This window comes from Emys orbicularis, chromosome 16 (genome assembly GCF_028017835.1).
Source record: "Emys orbicularis isolate rEmyOrb1 chromosome 16, rEmyOrb1.hap1, whole genome shotgun sequence".
NCBI lineage: Eukaryota > Metazoa > Chordata > Testudines > Emydidae > Emys > Emys orbicularis.
In genome coordinates, this window is record NC_088698.1 from 13,078,923 (window position 1) to 13,101,765 (window position 22,843).

Sequence of the window (22,843 nt, forward strand, 5' to 3'; positions counted from 1 at the left end):
AAATAAATGCCAGGTCATTCAGAAAGTATACCCCAAAAGATTTAGGAGCACAGTTCCCACAGTCAATGGCAATTGTGTTCCTAAATTCTTTAGGTGTGGAGTAGGTCAGGAACTGACTTTTTCCTCTGAGAATTTCTGATGAAAACAAATGTTTGTCTTTGAAAATGCTCAGATTTTGCAGTTACCAAAATTTAATTTCTTAAATATTTTGGGATGAAAACTTGCTTTTTCAATCTCCTTTTTTTTTTCTTCATGAAAAATATCAGTTGAATTCATTTCCTGTCCCATTCTATATAGGTCCTTTTGCAACCGGGCAAGATTCTCAAACTTTTTCCACAGTATGTCAAGGTTTAGCTGTCAGTGTGTTGCTTTGATGGTACAGAAACCTCAATATGACTTATTTTCTAGCTGACAAACAAGTGCCAAAATGATTTGTCAAAGATTTGAACGGAGTTGCACTGATTATGTTTAAAAAATAAATAAATCCATAAATGTGCATTGACATGTTATGATTGAAAGTCCCAGCAGAGGAAATTAAGTAGAACTTGGGTACTATTTTGGAGAGCACCAGAGCAAACCATTCTAAAATGACTGCTTTAGCGTCTCCAAATCTTTATAATGACACCAGTTGTCTCATATCACTCTAATTAAAGGAGCCTCATAAGCTCCTCAGCAAGAGTTAGGCTGTTGCTATTTCGCAATCATTGCGGTAATATTCAGACCTCCACAATTCAGTGCATAATGCTGGGCCCAGGGACCAAGCCATGAGAGCACAGTCCAGGCAAAGACACCCTTATTTCAGAGGTGAAGTTGAACATGTGGCTGTTCAAAACCACCTTGAACGCCTTGCTGCTATTGGAAGAAATGCCAGAATGACTCAGGATGGCAGAGCAATGGAAACTACGCGGCTGGTTCCATTCTCTAAGAACTGATCAGTTGGTGGGTGAGGTAGGGCTGCAGGCTAAAAATTCCCAGCATCTACAAGCTATTTGTAAAAGTAGTTTATTAAAAATATAACTTTGTAAAACAATTTACCATTAGAAAACAGAAGCATAGCCTCTGCTCACAGTGTCACGTAAAGTCCATGGAAGGTGGCAGTGTACAGATAAACTGACCCCTGCCCTTGGCAGCAATTAGCGTGGGGGAGCCAACCATTGGAGAAGCCCAGGGCTAGACCTGATTGATCCTGAGGTCAGGGTTGAGGTGTAATATGGTAGCAAAAATAGCTCCTGCCTACTTCCAGCCAGTTCCTCATTTTTATACACACTAAGTAACATTCACCCAGCCAAGAGTAAGGACAGCTCTAGCGCTACTTCTGTTCAGTTTACCTGCCTAGTGTTTTATGGTTCTACGTGATAGTTCTGCTAGCGTACAGTCAGTGGGCCTGCTCTTGAAGAGTTGGGTCCATTTTTGAACTGACTGTTTTGGGCCTATGTAATTACCCCACAATTCTTGAGTGGCAACTAATTGTAGTAATCAGTGCTACCATTGAGATGTCAGTCTACCTGCAGCTCAGGTCATAAGACTACTCAATCACAACAGCTACTGCAAGCACCAGACTGTAACAAGTATGTAGATGAACTTAAAGAAAAAGCAGGGCCCCTCTCATTCTACATACTATAGAATGAGTGCTAGCCAAGCAGCAACATTCTTTTATCCTCTACCATTCTGCCACACTCACATTTACTACTTGTTCAGGCAAGCACTTTAAACCGCAAGCCCTGCTTCAGGAAAACACATGCTTTACGTACTAATCAATGAGTAAGACCAAGACATTTGTTTTCCAGACAAAACATCAAGATCCTGTGGTGGTTCTAGTGCAATCATATTTCTGTATGAGACACCACTATGATGCAGCAGTAGCTTCTCATGGAGGTTGATGCAATAAAGATAGTTTCTTGGTGTACAATTCCTGAAGGAAAGCAGCGCTCTCTTTGTAGCAAGTTTCATTTTCAACAGCATTGAAATGCACCTAAAGGCTGACTTTTGTTTCTCCAAGTTAATAGGGTTCTAAGTGGCTAGCATTTTATTTACATGATAGGGGCTTATGGGTAGAAAAGGCAGGCATCCAGCAATCTGGTTTCATGAGATACAGGATTTTTTTTAAAAGGCATGTACACAGCCATTTGTGACCAAAAGATAACAGTCAGAAGGGTTTGCGGAGACATTTTAAGCACAAGTTTAAAAAAAGTGGTGGGGGGATAATGAGACTGGAGTAAAAAGACTAAGGTCTGACATGAATGTAACTGTTTGCTTTTTTGCATAAGATGGATTAACAGAATAGGGATCTATTAATGCACAAAAAGCCAATATAAATCTGTTATACGCAAGGCTTTAAAAGCGTATAATAATCACAAATTCCTGTATGCAAACAAAGGTTCCTGTACACGTAAGTGACTGCAGGTGAATTTATAGAGGCATGCTGAATCTTTGGTCCTATACATTTTTCTAAAGCCCTTTAAAAATATCAGTGTACAAATATAAACAATGTGACTGCATACCCAATCATACTTATGGCAGGGATGAGGCATAGATAACACCCTAGGCCGCTCACATCTGTGATTTAACAAGCACTAGTCTGCTCCCCTGCTACAGGCGTATTAGCTATGACTGTTCTTTGGCATGTTCCTACACTCCTCTCCTCGAATTCTCCGAAAAACGTAGGTCACTTGCGGTAGTTAATCGGGGCAACTCGTTTTTGTGGAGCACAATTCTTCCTGTGGACACAGGCGTAAACTAGTCACAGAACGCACAGCACTTCTCTGCATCGTGTCTCAGTGCGTTGGTGGGCGCTGTAACAGCTCCAGTTAGGAAAGGCTCATTGCGTATTTGTGAAGATGTAATAGAAATCCTGACTACACTACTCTTACCTGCACCCTTATTTTAAAGGGTCCTCCCAGAACCCATTTCACTCCTGTTTTGAAGAAATATTCATTTCCTTCTCTTGTGCGTCCTCACTTCAACTCATCCAGGGGCCTGTCTTCAGCTTCCCTATGGAACACGTCTAGATAAGGATGAGCGAGGAAATTTGGCGAAGGCTTAGGGCTCCCCGCCCCCAGGGGAGAGGTGTAAGACTGGAAGATTACAATATATCATCAGTTCCTTCCAAAGGAGACGAGAATTCACATTATCCACACTAATGCACAGTCATGCTTTGCACAGCTCATTTGTAGCGACTCCCTCTTAGGTAGGGCCTAAGAAACCTTCAGTGCTGCTACAGAGGTGGCCCTCGTTCCTATAGTAGCTGACTGCCGCAACAGATGCTGTAGTACATAGACCAGTTTTGTGCTAATACTAATTTCAAATGATACCCATGGGACAGGCAAGAGCTAGACAAAATGTTGTTAGACTCACTCCCTTATTGTGCGTCCATGCAAAGCTGTATCTTGCAGCTGTGCTGTGCAACTTGTTGGTGCTGAAACACACCTGAGCAAAAAAAGAAGTCTGTCATAGCTTCCTATTTCACATGAATGGTGTGGCCAGAAAGCACATTCACACGTCGGGGGGTTTCCAAAGCCAGAAAGAAACCACTCCCACTCCTATCTGAGGATCTTCAGACTCTAGGGAAGATAGATTCAGGTTCCTGAGGGCAGCTCCCACTGGCACTGGGCCTGGTTCCCCTTTCCAAATTCCCACTGCTTGGTTAATTCCTGATTTCTGGCTTCATATGCTAAATAGCTGCTCTGTTCACAAAATATATTTCTATATATCACACAAGTGCTGGTCCTTTGTCCTCTGGACCCAGCTGGCAGATATAATAAATGGAGGGTATGATTCTAGCCAAGACTGGCTGACTAGTGCCTGTAACAGCTTGAAGGTAGCTTGTCAGATATTGGAGAGTCAGTTGTTACTATGAGTCTCACCCACACTCTCTGCTAGGTGGCTTCAAGAAGTCCGACTGGTACAGGAGATGTCAGGGGTGCTTCCAGGATAGCTGGTGCTCTGGACCCAGTTATTTCATAGTCTTTTTGGCTAGAATAAAATGTTTGCTACAGCACTTGTTCTTAATACCCAGATGAGTTCCCCCCCTTCCTTCCATCAGAATAAGCAAAGATGCATCTTCCTTCCTTTGAAATCCCCTGGACAACATTCAGGAACATGGTGCGGTTCTGTTCATGGTGTCCTCTGCGCAGCAGTCCCTTCTTAACAGCCTGAAAGGGAAGGAGCAGAAAAAACGAAGTAAGTCTCGCCGGGGCCTCTGTTGTGTGTTGCATCTGGGCTTATTCTCCCATGGGACGGAAACATGTTGAGCAGCTGGTCCGGAGACTGGGTTCAAATAAAAGGGACATCAACTGGAAGTGGGACCCTCCTAGCATTCGGTGTGCTGACAGACAAGGCAGCACTCATCCGCCTGCCAGTTATATTTGTAACCCACACAAAGGACAAGCAACAAGTGCAGGGAGAGCCAACGGAAACTGCTCACCTCATCAAAGCCTGGCTCGAACTGGATGGCATTGTCCGTGGAAGCATGGAGAACTGGCAGTAAGATGGCATGCTCCAGGTCATAGCCAAACCAGAGTTTGTTCATGATTGCCTGCAGTGGAACAAACTCAGCAGTTAATGAAGGTGAAGGGTGAGAAACTGGGTCAAATTCTCATGTACACTGGTGCAAACCCAGAGCCACTCCTTTGAAGTCTTTGGGCTATATCCTGCTTGTATGGCAGCGTAAGTCTGAAGTAACTCTAGACGTTACTGATTTACACTAGTTATATCTAGGATCAAGTGAGAGTGACTGCTCTCCCTAGGTCTGGGTGGGCACCTTTGACAGCTTTAGTTCGTCAGGCCTCTTGAACCTGGTCAAACTAGTATATGCAGTTTCCACCACAGGGCGAGTCTTCTCCAGACTTGCTACCTACCTAGGGATTTGCATTAATTACCCTCAGTGATGTTGGTTCCTCCAGGAAACCCTGTAACTCGCTCACAAAGTCAGAATACAATCCTGACCCCCATGAAAACACCTATAGGGTTGATACAATAGTCTTTTGCTATGTGCCCATATCTCACCTAGACAACTGGCCATAAAGATGCTGTGCACTATACCAAGGGAGAGCAGCTTATTCTCCACACCCTGTTGCTCCATGGGCCAAGGAGGGCTAGACACAGCTTCCTTCAACAGACCAATACTACCCTTGAAACAGGTGGCGGGACAGGAACAAACACACACAGATGTTCCCTCCACACCCCAGGACTCCACAGCACTCACTGGTCTAAATGAACGGGACAGAGTTTGAATCTGTCTTGATTCTCCCTTGCCTCATTTGAACATCAGCCCAGCTGTTATGAAACTGTTAAGAACAATATCTAGAGCTTTAACAAGCTTCTGGGATGAGTCTTTTTGTTGCTGGCAGCCAGGGGTTCATTTTTCATGTAGCCGCCTCTAAAAACAGACTACACACTAGAACAACAAGCCCTAGGGGACAGGAGATGGGCTAGAAGGCTGGTCTCGCCCATCCCTAATTGCAGTCAATCAAGGCTGGGTCAACGCCTTGGCCTACAGTGACTGCCTCGGTTTCCTGTCAGCAAAAGCCTGAACTAGCAAAAGGGGGAGGGTGAGAATGAATGCGACTCAACATCCGGAGATGATGGTTCCAACAGTGAAGGGGAGATTTGCCTCTCGAGCTGGCCAGAGAGTGACTGTGAAATCCCTTACCCTACCTGGAAAGCAACCTGGGGACACTTTGTCCCCAATCTCTATGGAGAGGAAGTGATTTTCCCCACCCCCCAACCTCTAATGAGAGGAGTTTTTAAGGACAGGACTAGCAATCGCATCAGGTTTGTGGAAGAGGACACGGAGTGTGCGGAATGGCAGGAACATTCCCTATCTGGTCTGGGAGATGGTACCAGCGATAACAGTTTTAATAAGCTCCCATTTCATCCTCTCTACCTCCAGTAGACACATCATCTCTTGCTTTTAGCAAGAAAGTCTAAGCCATCCCTGTGGGGCAATGACAGAGCTGCCATGAAGTGAAGGAAACTCCAGTTCATGGGGATGTTAAAACCCACTTGGGCTAGTGTCCAGTGTAGTCACAAAGGCTGGGGGGCCTGCAGCACCCTCAAACAGTCTTAACAGCACCGACAAAAGGAGCTGCGGCCCCCTCTGCCCTGCAGGTAGGTTTATGAACGTTTCATGCGTTTAGTAGGAGGAAACTTAAATGAAGAGCAGTAACTTTAGTGCTCCCTCCCATGCCATGCAGTCACTCACTCACCAAGGCAGTGGCGCTGATAATCAGGTCCCCTCCTGAGCCTCCAATCACCAGCTTGGAGTTATCATCTTTGGAGACGAGAATGGAAGGAACCATGGCAGAGGGGGGTCTCTCTCCTAGAGAAGATGGAGAATGAGTTATTGGCCCATCTGGCCATAGGGAAAAAAACAAACTTCATTCATTGCAAATCTCTGTTTGGCTCTTCCCTGTCCCACACTGAACCTCGCCCGTTCCCCTCAGCAATTCAACTTTCCATCAGTTGTTCCAGAAATACAAGTCTTGGGGATTTGTTTTTATCTCCCTTGGCCAGAGGCAACTCCTTGGAAGCCCAACCTGCACTAGAGGAGGCCTGTAACTATGAAGATGCTCTCACAGCTCTGTTTAGTTCTGTAGTGTGCTGCAGCCTCAAACTTCTTTGGGAACTGCTGGAACTAGACACCAGTGATAGGCACAACCTGGGCACACCAATATTCGCAGTAGGGCTATAGTCACTGTTCTGTCAACCTTTGGCATAGCTGAGCCATGGAAGAATTCCTTGGGGTGAAACTTACCTGCCAACATAGAAAACAATGTGCCAATAGCCCCAGGCTTAGGGTGACCAGATGTCCTGTTTTTAAAGGGACAGTCCTGTTTTTTGGGACTTTTTCTTATATAGGTGCCTATTACCCCCCACCCCCGTCCCGTTTTATCACAGTTGCTATCTGGTAATCCTACAGGCTCGAGCACTTTATTTAGACCTATAGGGTTGTACATCTATAAATACACCTCTGGCACTATAATAAAACTATTTAAATTCTTGGTGGATGCGTGTGTCTTGTGGGGATTATTATTTTCCCCACAATCTGAGAATTGTGAAGTCACTGGGAGCCGAGAGTAAGCACTGCAGCATTTATCCCTATATGAATTGTAGTTACTTTTCTGAGTTCAGCTTCTCAGCATTTTGCCTCTGCTTTGTATGCCCTGGCCAGAAAATGAATGAAAGAGTTTTACAGACCCAGGTACTGCACTAATTCAGAACAAACTCACATCTAGTTCTGGTCAGAAAAGGATCAGGGAGGAAAAGTAACCTCTGACCCTTGGAATGTCTTGCTGGAGATCATTTCCCAAGGTGCACTTCGGGCTCAGAGCTATGAGCTGGCTGCTCAAGATCTGGGAGCACATCCAAAGGTTTGTGGATGCTCACGGCACGTTCTGGCCTTTTGTTTAGATACGAGGCGACAGCTCTCACCGCTAGTGATCTTGTTTCTTGGCTTCTTCTTGCAGAAGTCAGCGAGCTCGTTATTTAAAATGATCCCAGTGCTTGGAGAATATACCATTGAGCCAAACCTGAGTGGAGGGAAAGCACACGTGAGATGTGGCAGTCCAGGACTGTTATGCCAAAGATCTCCGACAGACAGAACAGCAGAGAACCCTTTGGGAATTACCACTGGCCATGCTGCACCATGCCAACCTAGCGCTGCCATATACAGGAGCCCATAGAAGACTCTGCTAAGCCCATATTCAGCGCAGAGGTGCCAGTGCCTTAAGGCTGGGGTACCTTTATATTTACTGTTGTGTGGCCACAGGCTGTGTGGGTTGCTGAGTCCACTATCTGTAAGAAGAGACAAGAGAGTTTTACCTTTTGTAGGGCTATGTTTTGAAATCAGAGTAAATACTATGCCCAAATCCAGAGACATCACTGAACGGGCGACAAAACTGAGACACTTCTACTTCCTACGCCTGCTTCCTAAGCCAGCTGATTCCAGGTGCTTGTAAAAGAGTTGCTGGCTGCCATTTTCTAGAGCACCTCTCAGTAGGTGGCTCAGTAGCAAAAACTACTGAGCAAGTTGTTTGTCCTGCCTGACTCTCAAGTGGGCGTGGCAGTGAGGTGGATTGGGGCTACGTCCCTTGATAGCAGGGGGCAGTTTCACTGCTCCAGCTGGGAACCATCAAACTCAGATGACTGGTTGAGGGAAGCTCAGAGTAAGGCTGTCCTGTGAGTAGCTACATCCCTGCCCCTGCCTTGCCTATTTCTGGGAAACTGTAACACGGGCTGTTGTATTGTTCATAACCGGCTTGGGAGCTGGGTAACTGGCTGTGCCAGTTTGTTATACTGGACAGTAGGATTGTGTGTCAGTTTCAGTAGAGACCCAGGCCATCTGGTCCCCTCCTTATGAGTACAGCACAGCAACCCCCTTCCTTCCCCCCCACTCCCTCCGAGTGGCAACCTGCGAAAGAGTGAAGGTGGGGGAGAGACGGGGAGACCTGAGACTGAAGCCATTTCCAGAGAGTCACAAGATGGGCAGCAGCCATCTTTCAGATGGCACTACCCACACTTGGACGCTCCAAGAGCCCCACAAACCTGCTCAGCAGAGTCCCAGTCACACTCCCTCTGGGTGACCAAATCACCAGGCTCTGGTCACTTACGGCTGGTTGATAGTGCTGGTGACAGACACAGCACTGCCATCTTCAGCGAGGACGGAGACGTGGGCGGTGCCGTAGCCTATGTTGCTTGGCGGTGACAGATTGTAAAAACTGTCTGGATGGTCACCTCTGTCATCTATACGCTTCCTGACACGTTCAGCAAAGGAGTTGGACACCAGTTCCTCAATAATCCCCTAGGAATAAGGCCAAGGGCAGTGAGATGACCCTGCCAGAGCACAGGGATGCTGCTGCAGGCTGAGGAGGAGGTCATGGGGTTTAACTCAAGGTGATGGAACTCAGAGAATCTACATCCCCACTCAAGCACTGTCAGCATTTGTTGCCCAACTGTTTCCCACAACCCACCTCCTCAAACAACACTAAGCGGAGCTATCAGTGCTTAATAACCAACTCCTGAACAAATGAGAACACTCTGGCAAACACCAATGGATGACGCCTGTAATCCAGATCCTCTTTCCTGCTTTAACTGATCAGGTGAGCAAAGCCATTGAAATGAAACAATAAAAACACTGACATTGAGAGTGTCTGAGAACACAGGGCCCAATTCTGCCACCCTCAGCCAAGCTAAGCAGTACTGTCCTCCACCAGTTGTCCCAGTGATTTTACTTCTTCCCCATTGCAACAGGACTACACAGAGTAAATTCCTACTCAGCACGAGTAAGCATGAGAGAAGTAACACTTAATGTTGCAGTGCAGTATTCTAATGAACCTTAAGGGGACTTGGCAGGTTGTTTGGAAGGTTTATCATAGGGAGTGTAAAGCATATGAGTTTATGACAAAGAGGTTTCAAAACAGAAACAGCAGCCCTGCAGCAAAGCTACAGAGAAGGCAGGAGAGGAGGAAGGGGGCCCAGGTTAACAGCTGTTCTCCACGACAGTGTTTCCTATCAACTATCCAATGGACAGTCAGGACAGGAAGCCCAAGTTTGCACATATTCATCTTACAAGTAAGAGTTCCATTGAGATGGAGATGCACTGGACCAGTGAGCTATGAAACTTTATGGGGTTTGGGTACTAGAATCTTATTAGCAAGGAAACATTGACTGGACTTTAAAATACATGGACAATTAACAGCAAATTGATTTCCATTTCTTCCCTTCCCCCACTGATTGTGCCGCAGGGACAGTCTGAGATCTGCAATGGCATTTCTGGCTGCCTCATGGAGCTGTGCCGGCTCACCTGCTCTATGCCAGAGAACTCCGGGTCATCCAGTTTTGGCTTTTGCCCATTGCCAAACTTCAGGGCCTCTGCAATCCGATGGTAGGTCTCAATCTTCCCACTGGTCGACTCCAGGGACTCTGGTGTGAATTTAAACTCTTTGGTGCAGGGTAAACCAAAGGGATTAATGAAGTAAGGAAGACAACCAGCTGCATTATATCATGAGTCCTAATCCTATCTACTCTTTCTGTCCCATCCCTATTCTTAATCCATTTCTTCCCATCTGAGAGATTTGATCCCGCAGACTGAGCATGGGCTGAGAGCCAGGAACACCAAAGTTCTAATTCCAGCTCTGAAACCAATTTTCTGTGTGACCTTGGGAAAGTCAGTTAACCTCTCTGCCTCTGTTCCCCTCGCTGTATAATGGGGATAATAAGGGCCAAGTAGTATTATTACATTGGTGTTTCTGATCTCATCCTGCCCCTCTACCCACTGTCACGGCCAGTGCCCTTCCCGCCCATGTAGATGGCACACGATACAGAAATCTGCCTTTCATTTCACAGATTACCTTTCAGTATGTTGAGGATGAAGAGAAGAACAGCACCCCCAGCAGGTGGTGGAGGGGAATACATTGTGTATCCACCCAGAGAAATATTCAGAGGTGTCCTCACTTTTGCCTGGAAATTCTTGAGGTCACTCAGCGTCAGACTGCCATCTTCAAGAGAAAACGAGAGGCACGTGCCATTGGAGTGATAGCTTGCTCTATGGGTACCTGCCATAGGCAGAGAGAAGCAGAGCCCCTGCAAGCCTGATGAATACTTATTACAACCGGCCCCAGCATCCCCCCACCTTTTGCCCTTCCTCTTTTGTGTGTCAAACCCAAGGACAGCAAAAAACTGATACAGCTGGTGAAACAACTGCACAGTGACCCTGAATGACAGAGCAGAAGCTGGGTTTCAGGCTCCACTCCTGGGGCTGAGCCAGGTCATGTCTGCCCCCAGTGGAAAGGGAAATGGCATGAGTTGCCCTACTGTTGGACCTCCACCTGCTGGTTGCCCCACCGAACAATACTGCTGTCATTCCCCTAACGATGGACAAGGTGAACCCGGAGTGAAGAGCAGGAGGGGAGCTCTCAGACTAGGAACAAAAAAGGAAAAATATTATTCAAGGACTGTATTTTCTGCACTCAATGAGTCAACAAGACATGAATAAAGTGCAGCAACTAGTTGGGAGGCTATACCAAGTCAAACAGGAGACTCATCCTCTTACTCCTTATCTCACATCAGGAGCCAAATATGTGGGCAGGGTCAGCTTCCTCATGAGGTAAAATATCTGCAAGTTCTGCTCTTTCCTTCCTTTGATAAATGAACCCTCAGCTGTATTAAAGTCAAGGCTACATCTTTCCTGAACGTAGACATATTTTCTTAGCTGAAAACCCTATTGTGTATAATCCCTAGGCATCAGGGCTCAAATCCCAGCATGGTGTAATTCCACAGTCAGTTGAGTTGCACCAGGAAATATCAGGCCTAGCATTTTCACCAATACTTGTCATGATGCCGATTTTTAAAAAAGGTGACTAGTGACTTTGAGTGCCTCTATTTTCGGAGCCACAAACAGAGTTCTTTGCACTTATCTTTATTGAATTTCATCCTGTTGATTTCAGAATAATTTTCCAATTTGACAAGATCCTTTTGAAATCTAATCCTGTCCTCCAAAGTACTTGCAACCCCTCAGTTTGATGTCATTGCCAAAATTTATAAGCATACTCTCCACTCCATTATCCAAGTCATTAATGAAAATATTGAATAGTACTGGAGCCAAGATTGACCCCCTGCGAGACCCCACTAGCTATGCCCACCCAGTTTGACAGTGAACCACTGATAACTTCGCTCTTTGAGTATGATCTTTCAACAGGTTGTGCACCCACCTTACAGAAATTTCATCTATGAAGTATAACTGTTACCTACTTTCATTCTTTATGTCATTCACCAAATCCTGTGCTATCTTGCCCTCATAAAATTCTCTGGCTCCCTTCTCTGCTACATCCTTCAGTGTTTTCGACAGGGCTGGCCAAGAGATGATTGCATCAGGTTTTAGGACCACACCATTCTTACAGAACTGCTGGCTGTTAAGAGAGAATGTCCATCAGTTCAGGTTTATAGCGTGCGTGTGATTATTTCTCTCCCTTAACAGAGTCCCCATTTGCCAGCCAAAGCTTGTTTCTTCTGTGTACCGTTTGTCCTTGTTCTCCAAAGCTCCACTCCATACCACCGGGGGATGGCCTGTCTTCATACAGTACCGCTCCCTTGACAAGCATGTCTCCATATCAAGTCCCACACAAAGATTCCTCACTCTGGGCCTGAAGCTGCAGCCTTTACTCAAGGAATCCCAATGGGAATGCTCACACGAGTAAGACTGCAGGTTTCTGCCCTGTCAACGGACAGTTGCAATACTGTCAATGTCTTTCAACAGAGGCAGTCTTCACACATCCAGTCCCCCATCTTATTTTCAACATGCAGATGCACATTTCCCACGGCAGCCAAGCTCCACTCACCCCCCGCCCCACTTCCTCCTCCTCCTCCCCTGAGTGCGCCGCATCCCTGCTTCTCTGCCTACCTCCCAGCACTTCCTGCCCAGCCGCTGCCAAACAGCTGTTTGGCAGCAATAGCACGTTCCGGGAGGGAGGGAGAGGAGTGGGAACGTGGCGCACTCAGGGGAGGAAGCGGGGCCGGTGCGGGGATTTGAGGAAGGAGTTGGAATAGGGACGGGGGAGGCAGAGTTGGGGCGGGGACTTTGGTGAAGGGGTTGGAATGGGAGCAGGGCAGGGCAGGGGTGGGAAGAGGTGGGGCAGGGGCGGAGCCTCCTGGAAGGGGTGGAGTGGGGGCAGGGCCGGGGGGGGGGTCGCGCGCCCACGGGAAAGAGGGGAAGTCGGCGCCTATGCCACACATCCAGGTGAAATACAACTTCTCTTACCACAAGGATGACTTTTTCAAAAAGTGCTGTAACAGCGGGTGACTGAGAAATTTGCTCAGTGTTGCTGGCATTCTGATTCCATGTGTAAGGAGCTCGATGGTTGGTTCAAACAGCCATTTCCATGGCAACCGGCCATAGCGCCTGTGGGCTTCTTCATATCCGCGAAGCTCCCCCGGGACTGCAATCCACTGGCTCCCTGCACAAGCAGTTACGATATTATTACTCACTGCAGTAACCCCTTCCCCCATATATTAAATCACATAATTCAAGGTCACATCCATCTGGAGGCCACCACTAACAGCTATGACACGCTAGGAAGGGAAGCAGAATCTAGCACCAGGAATTCCCAATGGTTTCAAGGCGTGGTCCACCACCCCTTCAATCCCACTGGTGATAGCACAGGCCATTCCCCCTGTCAAGGCTGATTCCCCACTCTGGCACTTCGAGTGCAGAAGGTGGGGGCCCGCAAGGATTCTAAAAATTAATACTGGCCACTCCAGGCTTGTATTAAACTCCCAAGGTTACAGCTTTTCTCTGACCTTGGATGGGTAAATGCTGCCACCACCCAAGTGCAGAACCCCTTTGAGAGCCCAGGAAGGCGCACTTGGGAATTCCTTCCTGTGGGGTACCCCAATGACCTTTCACACCCCACCCCAGGGAAGAGCTGAGAAAGAAAAACAAAGGAAATTAGCTGTTGCCACCAGCTAATTAAACAATGTGCACAAACCTCTTAAGCACAACATTGGATTTTGGTGTTCTAAAAAAGGTAAATTTTATTTAAAAAAAGAAACTCAGGCTATTGCTAGATTTTAAAAGAGCAATCACAAGGATTAAGCATCAAGAATAGTTTTCTTGAGGTTCAGCTTAAAGGTTACAAGCAACACAAAAGCACTGGGGTTAGCACTGAGAAGTCCACAAGTCATAAAGAAATAAAAAGAGAGAAACCTAATCGCGTCTTCCTAGACATTTCCTGATCTACTGACATATCTGGGGTTTCAAATGAGTAGTTTCTAGGTATGATACTGAGGATTTTTCATACCTGGCCCCAACCTTCTTACAGCATAACTACTGCCCTGCCCGCCTCTCCACGAGAGAACAACAACAGCCAGACCAAAGGGGAGTCGTTTTTCAACTTTAAAAAGTTCTAGCTTCCCATTGGCTCTTTTGGCCAGGTGCCCACTCATTCCTTTTCCTTACGCATCGAAGTGAGACATTTTAACCCGTTAGCGGTAGAGCAATTAGAGAACAGCTACTAAGAGGGATTTTATAGCTAATGGCTGGCTGGGTGTCCATAAAAGGGAGCTACCTCCGCCCTTCATTTATCACACACGCACCCCTTCAATCCCATTGGCGATAGCACAGGCCATTCCCGCCCCCCCTTCAATCCCACTGGTGTTAGCACAGGCCATTCCCCTCCCTTCAATCCCACTGGTGTTAGCACAGGCCATCCCCTCTCCTCCCCGCCCCCCGCTTCAATCCCACTGGTGATAGCACAGGCCATTCCCCCCTTCAATCCCACTGGTGTTAGCAAAGGCCACCCCCACACCCCTTATTCCATCAGAGAGAGCACAGACCACCTCCTCCTCCCTGCCCATTACTGATAACCCTCCCCCAGCTGCCTGTCTCATAAGCGATAGCTCAGCAATTGCTTACATGGAAAAACAATGACTAGCTCGCAACTGAGCAGCGGACACAAGTCAGGGAGCCAGCACCATGTGGCCAACCAATTCACCCCAAAATGGCAACAATTCCCCTCAGATTCTCAGGGGCACAACCAGCGTTTTCCCAGCGCTCTCCCACCCCTGCTCTGCACCCACTCCCAACCTCTCATCCCCACACGCTCTCCCTGCTCTCACCCCCCAGACGCTGTCTCTGCACCCAGCCCTACACACACGCCTCTGTCCTGCTGCCCCACACCCAGCTCTGACCTCTCTCCCCCTGCACTCAGCCCCAGAGACCTCCCTGCCCCACAACCAGCCCTGAGGCTGTCAGGCTGAAGAACACCAGCTCCACCAGGGGCCAGGCATTTCTGGGAGCCCCAGACCACATCCTCCTCCTGCAGCTCCGCTTCCCCAGTAAGCTCCAAAAGCCTGGATCCAATTCTCCCACCCTCCTTGGCACTGGGGGTCCTGGTGCCCCTGCTCCATTTCTCCCTGGGGGTTGACAGCGGGGCGGTCAAGCTAAAGTTCCAGCTCTGGTCGGGGCCAAGAGGGGGCCTAGGACCTCTGGCCCCTCCTGCTCTTTGCACCCCAGCAGACCATCACTATAGGGTACAACTTGCCTAAAGTTAAACAGTGAATCAGTGGCAGAGCTGAGAATAGACACCCCCACACACTCCAGTTTCCTGCCCTATGCCCTATTCAGCAGGCCAGTGTTTCTCAAACTGGGGCGCGTGTATGGGGTCTTCTCCACATGCACCCCTGTACAGAGGCCAGTCACATTCACAGCCTGGATGCTGACCTGATCCCTGAAGGGATGGAGCAGCAGCTGTGATGATTAGTGGAAAGGGTGATGCAAAAACTAGATAGGTAAATAAGAGACTGCACCCTCTAAAAGGAGCCTATTCCCCCGCACAGTGCCTCTTGGATCTTCTGTTGGGACAACTGAGCTCTGTTCCTTTAAGAAACAATAATGGCTTTAACCTTTCTGTTCCTCAGCTTCTCGGACTGTAAAAGAGGGACAACTATTACCTCCTTCCCTGGAGTGTCCTGGGGCTTAGGTCACTAGTGCCTGTAATGTGTTCTGAGATCCTTGAATCTAGAAAAGCATTTGCGCAAAAGCAGCAAGGGTAGATCTCTTGGCCTCTTCCTAAACAAAAGTATCTGCAGCCCCAGTTGAAGAAGCTGCTTTTCTATTAGCTGTTAGTAGTAACAGCACTTGTATTCTCTTTAAGGAGCAGGGTGGGGTGAGACAGAAAAGGTCATTTCCTGGTTACGGGTTTGTACTGGAACTCAGGAGACCTGGAGTCAATTCCCGTCTCTGCCACAGATGCCCTGAAGGATCTTGGGCAAGACACGCAGGGCTTAATTTTTCAGAGGGTCTGAGCACCCATTGACTTTAATGGTTCTCAGTGGGAGCTGCTGGGTGCCGAGCGCTTGGAAAATGCAGTCCTACTTTGACGATTACATATAAAAGGCACCTCCTTACTTAGCCGATCTGCCCCGTTTGTGGTCAGTCACCTCTGCCAACTTTAGGGACAAAAACTAATCTTTTAAAATGATTTTTATTACTGCAGAGTCAACACAGCTGCGAGACAGCGTGCTGGACTCTAGTCCAGGGGTCAGCAACCTTTCAGCAGTGGTGTGCCGAGTCTTCATTATTCACTCTAATTTAAGGTTTCGCGTTCCAGTAATACATTTTAACGTTTTTAGAAGGTCTCTTTCTATAAGTCTATAATATATAACTAAACTATTGTTGTATGTAAAGTAAATAAGGTTTTTAAAATGTTTAAGATGTTTCATTTAAAATTAAATTAAAATGCAGAGCCCCCAGGACGGGTGGCCAGGACCCGGGCAGTGTGAGTGCCACTGAAAATCAGCTCACGTTCCTCCTTCGGCACGCTTGCCATAGGTTGCCTACCCCTGCTCTAATCCTTCTTGTGCATCAACACCATTCCTTGCTAAGTTCAGTCACAGTAAGATCTGTGCAAACCCACTGACAGCAAGGGAATTGCATGGATGTCACTGAAAGCTAAATCTGAGAACAAGGAGGTTTGCACCACCACAAGGGGCCTGATTTGGCCTGCAGAACTTTTGCTCCTGTTAACAATGCAGAAGAGGAAAAATCCTGTTTTCGGATCTCTGGCTGAGTTTGGTGGGAAATCAGTCAGAAAGACAACATCTCTTTCCTTGCAAGCTCCCCTTTGATACAGCGTCGCTGAGCCACAAACATGCCCCCCCACCCCCATGCCATTTTTGCTGTCATTTTTGTGGAACTGCACATTGAGCCACAGGCAAGGACAAGAACAATGAAGTACAGAGCTGTCAGCTTTGACTGACAGATAATGAGTCTTGCTGTGGAGCCTGACCCTATCGGTCTTTACAACAGCTTGCAGCCTGCAGTCCTATAGTGATGTAAAAGTTTAACCAGTTAACCGATAACCTTGATGCTTATCGGTTTCTGTTAACAATTAAACTCGGTGACGAAGTGGGACTGTTCTTAATGTTTCCTCTGAATACTGTGTGGGTGCCTCAGTTTCCCCTATGCATTTCTTAAGTCTCTAGGTGGTGGGGAAAGGCCAGTGCGCATAAATCACTGACACTCTGTCTCCCTGGCAACAAATGGCCAGGGCCCCTTCCCCCCTGCAAGGAAATAGCTAAAGGTGAACAAAGAGATCAGGTGACCTCCTGGCCCAGGAAAGAGACAAAGCCGAGAGAAGGAGGGGCTGGAGGGGGTTTGGGAGTTGGAACTACCTGGGGACTAGGAGTGAGGGCAGACGTGGGTGTCTGGCTCTCTGAACCTCATAATGGACCCGGCCGATCCCGTTCGCCGCTGTACCTACAAGCTCTGTTTTAGACCATGTTCCTGTCATCTAATAAACCTCTGTTTTACTGGCTGGCTGAGAGTCACGTCTGACTGCGAAGTGGGGGGTGCAGAACCCTTTGGCTTCCCCAGGACCCCGCTGGGGCAGACTCGCTGTGGGAAGTGCACGGAGGGGCATATGCTGAATGCTCCCAGGAGAGACCCAGGAGGTGAAGCCGTGTGAGCTTCTTGCCCTGAAGACGGTCTGCTCCGAGGGAGAGGAGGTTCCCCAGAGTCCTGACTGGCTTTGTGGGGAGCAGTTCCAGAGCATCGCCCGGGGACTCCGTGACAAACTCCACTGGGGTCCCGGCTGCTGGCCCCGCACCTGGGGCTCTGTTATTGCCTGCGCCCGTCCCGGAGTCCTGGCTGCTGGGACTCCAGCCATGGGGCCAGCAGCCGGGATCCCCAGATGCAGGGCCAGCAGCGGGGATCCCCAGGTGTGGGGCTGGCAGCAGAGCCCCGCATAAAACGTGGGGATGCTGCAGCACCCCCTGCACCGCTAGTTCCCCAGTTAAACGTTTAACTGTGTAACTGATAGAATTTTAATTGGTTACACGGTTATTGTTTTTACACATTAGTTACATCCCTGCAGCCCTATTGAAATACATGTGGCTATTCCCAGGAGTAACTACTTTGTGTGGGCGTAAGAGTCAAATCCTCTGTGCTCTTTCACTAGATGTATTAAAAATAACCCAACTCTGGGCCAACGCTGATATTAGGAAAAAGCTTAGAACTGCATACATGCAGGGTCTAGTCATGGGGACTGACACCAGACCAACCCCAGAAGGTTTCCTTGAGGTTCAGGTTACCTTCCTCTCCCTAGGACACTTTTTCCCTTCTCATCCCACAAATTAGGGGGGTTGAAATGCTTTGCCCAGCTCCGTTCAGCTTAGTACTCAAGAGCAACAGCAGGAAATAATGAAGAAGAGTGACCCTCCAGAGACAATGGATTTCCCATAATGCAGTGAAGTAGCGAGGTCCTCTATCCTCTCCCCAAATGCCAGGCAGTGCCCCCCCCCCCCCCCCCCCGGCTTACTGCACCAAGCTGCCTGAAAGGAAAACAGTCCAATTCTTGTCCTTACCTATTTGGAGAGGTGAATCATTACAATGATTTAACAAGTCTTGGTTGATATTTTTTGGAGCTGTTTCACGAGCGTTAATCACAACGACCTCTCCTGGAAATAAGAAAGGAAAACACATAATAATCTCTGGTAAATTTCATTTATCACAGTTAGTGGAGCAGAAAGCAAAGGGCTGGAGTTTATGCTTCTTTGTGGAAACGGGTGAGGGTTGGAGTCCCACTGGATCATGCACTTTGGAGTCCATGAAGTCCATCACCAAACCTGCCAAGCTCTCACGTTGTGTTTATGAAGCCTTCCTGCAGCAGAGCTTACGTCTTCCTAACAATTTTAAGAACAGTACATCTCATACTGCTGGTCCCTTTGGCTCTTTCTTTGATCCGAAAGCAAGATCATGATCCAGGATATACAGATGGGTTAATTCTGGCTCTATTGCTCTTAAAAACTGTTGCCCTTTTATGGTACTTCAGCGGTGCAAAGAGGCATACAGTTGGCTTAACCAGTTCGCTAGGAAGTCTCATCTCTACATCGCTCCTGCACTTGCTATAGGGGCATGGTTGCAAACTGCAGTCAAGTGGCTATTCATTGGCATATTGGAACCAGCATAGAATCTTCTCCATCAGACTCCATGGCACCTTTCCTCACCGGAGAGCACTAGACTTTAAGAAGGCTCCATTTCAAAAGGACACTGCACTCTAAAAGAGGGGGGCAAAGCACCCCAACTTATCTTTCACCTCAAAAGACAAAGGAACCGAGCCCCTTGGACTTTGTGGGAGATCCTGACCAAGGGGGTCAGTCAGCCGTCTTGCTGGGAGGAAGCATAAGAAGCTCACCTTGAAACAAGACTGTAGTTTGGTTAAATCTTAGTCCCTGGAAAGCATTTTTCACTTTTATTTGCTTATAACCATTTCTGACTTTATCCCTTACACCTGAGCTCACTTAAAATCCTCTCTTTTCATTAATAAACTTGTTTATTTTCCATCTAAACCAACCCAGTGCTGTGTTTGAATTGACGTAATCATGAATTCTAGTTAAAGCAACAGACTGCTGGGGTTCTGTCTCTTTAAAGGAGCAATGGACTGTATTACTTCCCTAACTGTACCAGGAGAGGGCTGGACATTTCAGGGCAGACAGTTTGGGGGAAATTCGGGAGTAGGGGTGGCTTGGCTAATAATAACCAGGGCTGCTGGAGACCAGGGAGTGGCTGTGGTGTAACAAGCAGGCTGCTGGAGTTGCTGAACCAGGATGGCTTTTATCACACAGATACTCAGTGCATGCTTGTATGCTGGCTGGGAGCACCCAGACAGGAAGCTACAGCAGCAGAGCATTTTAAGGCACTCAGAGTTACAGGACAAATGGTAACACGACCTCGCACTGGTGTGGGTTGCACCCCAAAACGTGACAACCATGCCCTCTCTTATTTGCCTCTGCATACTGTCCATACAAGTCCCTGAAACCATCCAATACTCCATATTCATCTGCCGCTATTGGAAAGACACTCCATTTTCCCAGTGCAAGCCAGAAAGCAACACAACCTTGGACATGCAGCACCATATACATGCTTACAGGCTGGCTATTGATAATCATTGTACCTGAGGTAGGCTAAGAGGCGGGGCATGTGTGCAGATTATATTATCATGCAACAATAGACCACATTACTGTAATTCATATCTGCAATAGAAAGCGTTTAAGTCCCTTTCATGTGGCAACGAATGGGATTCTCCCACCGGAAAAGGGAAAAAAAGTGAGGTGAAACAGTAGACTTTAGGAGGGTGTTGGAACCACAAATGAATGTTGCATTTTGGGATTGCAGCTGGAGTACTGTCTGTACCAGTATCAGTATGTGTGTGCCCATGCAGCCACTGCCAGTACACTGGCAGAGGGTTACAATGTTCTGAACAGGAGAATAACTATGTCAGCAAAAGTGGAGAGTTTGGTTGGTAGGAGACAACACACCAGGCTGTGCTGAGAAAAAGGAAAGTTTTGCCAGCACAGCTTTCTAATGTAAGTCAGTCCTGCCTATTTCCAGACTTTGTTACGTAGCTGGTTTGTTTGCTTTAAACTACAGTGTTATTCTTATTACTAATTTCTATAGGCTATGTCAGCTGGGTTAAACTAAGACGCTATTAATACACTGAAGCAGGAACACAACAAAACTTTGAGTTCTAAAAGCCAAACAAACAGACAAGTCTTACGTCAGGGCCTGAAAGTGGCTGGACTTGAGCATAGCTAGATTGCCAAAGGGAGTAAGTTGCAAAATTAGAAGGCCTGAGTCTCCCCAGTCTGTCTCTTTGTGGAGTCCCTAACACCCACACAAAGTACTGTTCTGATCTGGCAGCCTTTTGTAAAGGACACAAGGGGCTGCAAACTTGCCACGAAGCATTAGGTCCAAGGTCTCACCAGACATGGAGAGTCACATTCATCCCTCAGCGCAGTCACAACAGGGATGAATATGGCCCAGAGTATTTACACTTAGATTCTCATAGCAAATGCTCCCTTCTGATCTCACCTGCATTGGCTGAGCATAAGGTGAGCATCAGCCCTTCAGTTAGCTGGGATTCAGGCCATTCTGGCTTTGCTCTAATGCTTGCCTAATGTTCAGGCATGGTTGGGTTTTTCACCTTAACACCTCCATGAGATTTCTTTTTGAATTACTGCAATATCCTACTCACGCTGTTGTGAGTAAACGGATGTCTGTTTACAGCCATCGCTGTACTGTAATGGGTAGTTAGGTCTGGGAATACAATACCATTCTAACCGGGGAGTGCGGCTTTCATAGAAAAATCCTTTGCCTGAGCTTCCAGGACATTGGCTTCTGCAAGGCTACTGAATGAACATGCTGGTGAATGGACTCTAAAGGAGGCGGATGCAAATGCTATGGGAGAGTTACCTGAGAAGGGACAGGCCCTTACCATACCTGTGGTTGCATTATAGATGGTAAAGATGACACCTCCTCCCAGGCCCATACTCTGGGGGTTCAAAACTGAAGTGCAGACCAGAGCAGCAATAGCAGCATCCACAGCTGAACCTTTCCGTTGTAGGATGTCCCTATATGAGAAAGGAAGAGAAAATATTGTGAAAGACCAGGCAGCACAGAACTGAGCAGGCTCATGGAAGATCCTTCCTGCTTGTAATGCAAATGATATACAGGTGACAAGGTGAGAGAAGTCAATAGTTAAGTGGACTGAAGCAACTGGGGTGATGTCACGGAGTCACCGGGCGATGCTCTGGAACTGCTGCCTACGAAGCCAGTCAGGACTCTGGGGGAGCCTCCTCTCTGTGAGCAGACTGTCTCCAGAGCAAGAAGCGTACACAGCTTCGACCTTCCTGGGTCTGACCTCGGAGCATTCAGCATCCCCTTCTCACACTGTGCGCTTCCCACAGCAAGTCTGCACAGGCGGGGCTCCTGGGGAAGCCAGAGGGCCCTGCACCCCAATTCCGCAGTCAGACGTGACTCTCAGCCAGCCAGTAAAACAGAAGGTTTATTAGACGACAGGAACACAGTCTAAGACAGAGCTTGTAGATACAGAAACAGGATCCCTAAGTCAGGTCCATCTTGGGGCAGGGAGGCCAGAGCCCCATCTGGGCCAGAAGGTCACCTGATCTCTTTGTTCTCCAACATCTTCAGTTGGCACCTTTGCAGGGGAGGGGCCCAGGCCATCGGTTGCCAGGAGACAGGGTGTTGGCCATTCTCTGTGCAGACAGCACCACACTGGCCCTCTAAGGCTATGCCACAATCACACACCCTTATCCCACCACCTAGATACTTAAGAAATGCATAGGGGAAACTGAGGCACCCACACAGTATTCAAAGAAAACATTAAGAACATTCCCACTTCGTCACAGTTGATTTCACAAAACAGGGGGAAATGAGTTACAGTAGGTGGGAAAGGAAACTGGAGAGAACCCCTGGAAAAAGAGGTAGCAATTCTGTGTGAGGATCTAAAATCTGTACAAGGAAATGACACAGCTGGACCATGAAGACTTATTCAGGCTGAGCTGAAGGATGAAGAATGAAAATAGCGAACAATCATCGGAAATTGCTACAGCTTTTTAAGCCACAGCAACAAGGCAGATCAGGAAATGATCATACAAAGAGGAGGAAAGCTATTGAAAACCAGAAGCCCCCCCAGGAGAGCACAGCACACAGCACACAGAGCTGAAGTCTTCACAAAGTACCTTAAGTAATGTAAGTGATTTGTGGCTAGTTCAACCGCACTACGTTTCCAGCTTCTACGACAATTAGACAAGGCACCATTTGGTTATTAAATATATCGTGGGGGGAAGGGAGAAGTATGAGTTACAGGTGGATGGGAAACAAGCCCCGGATCTGAACACCAACTCTGTGGAAATTCAGGGTCTGAGTCTTTGCTCACTAATAGCAGTGTAACCCCACTGGCTTAAGTGAAGCTACTCCAGACTTACACCAGAGTGAATGAGCTCAGTCAGGGCACTGGATCCCAATCTAGGCTTCATTTCAAGCTCAATC

The 22,843-nt window shown here is 47.6% G+C and overlaps 1 protein-coding gene across 1 annotated transcript in view; it reads right to left on the bottom strand.

Moving 5' to 3' along the window:
- Nucleotides 1-2,394: 2,394 nt before the first annotated feature.
- GGT5 (gamma-glutamyltransferase 5) overlaps nt 2,395-22,843 on the bottom strand; it is a 37,594-nt gene continuing 17,145 nt past the window's right edge. The window contains exons 2-12 of the mRNA XM_065417863.1: nt 21,272-21,402; nt 18,358-18,450; nt 12,755-12,950; nt 11,749-11,906; nt 10,350-10,496; nt 9,803-9,939; nt 8,610-8,800; nt 7,432-7,529; nt 6,207-6,319; nt 4,424-4,534; nt 2,395-4,151 (exon numbers count right to left, since the gene is read on the bottom strand). Of these exons, the coding sequence (XP_065273935.1) occupies nt 4,005-4,151; nt 4,424-4,534; nt 6,207-6,319; nt 7,432-7,529; nt 8,610-8,800; nt 9,803-9,939; nt 10,350-10,496; nt 11,749-11,906; nt 12,755-12,950; nt 18,358-18,450; nt 21,272-21,402 (1,522 nt within the window). The 3' untranslated portion in view covers nt 2,395-4,004. The remainder of the gene's footprint in view (nt 4,152-4,423; nt 4,535-6,206; nt 6,320-7,431; nt 7,530-8,609; nt 8,801-9,802; nt 9,940-10,349; nt 10,497-11,748; nt 11,907-12,754; nt 12,951-18,357; nt 18,451-21,271; nt 21,403-22,843) is intronic.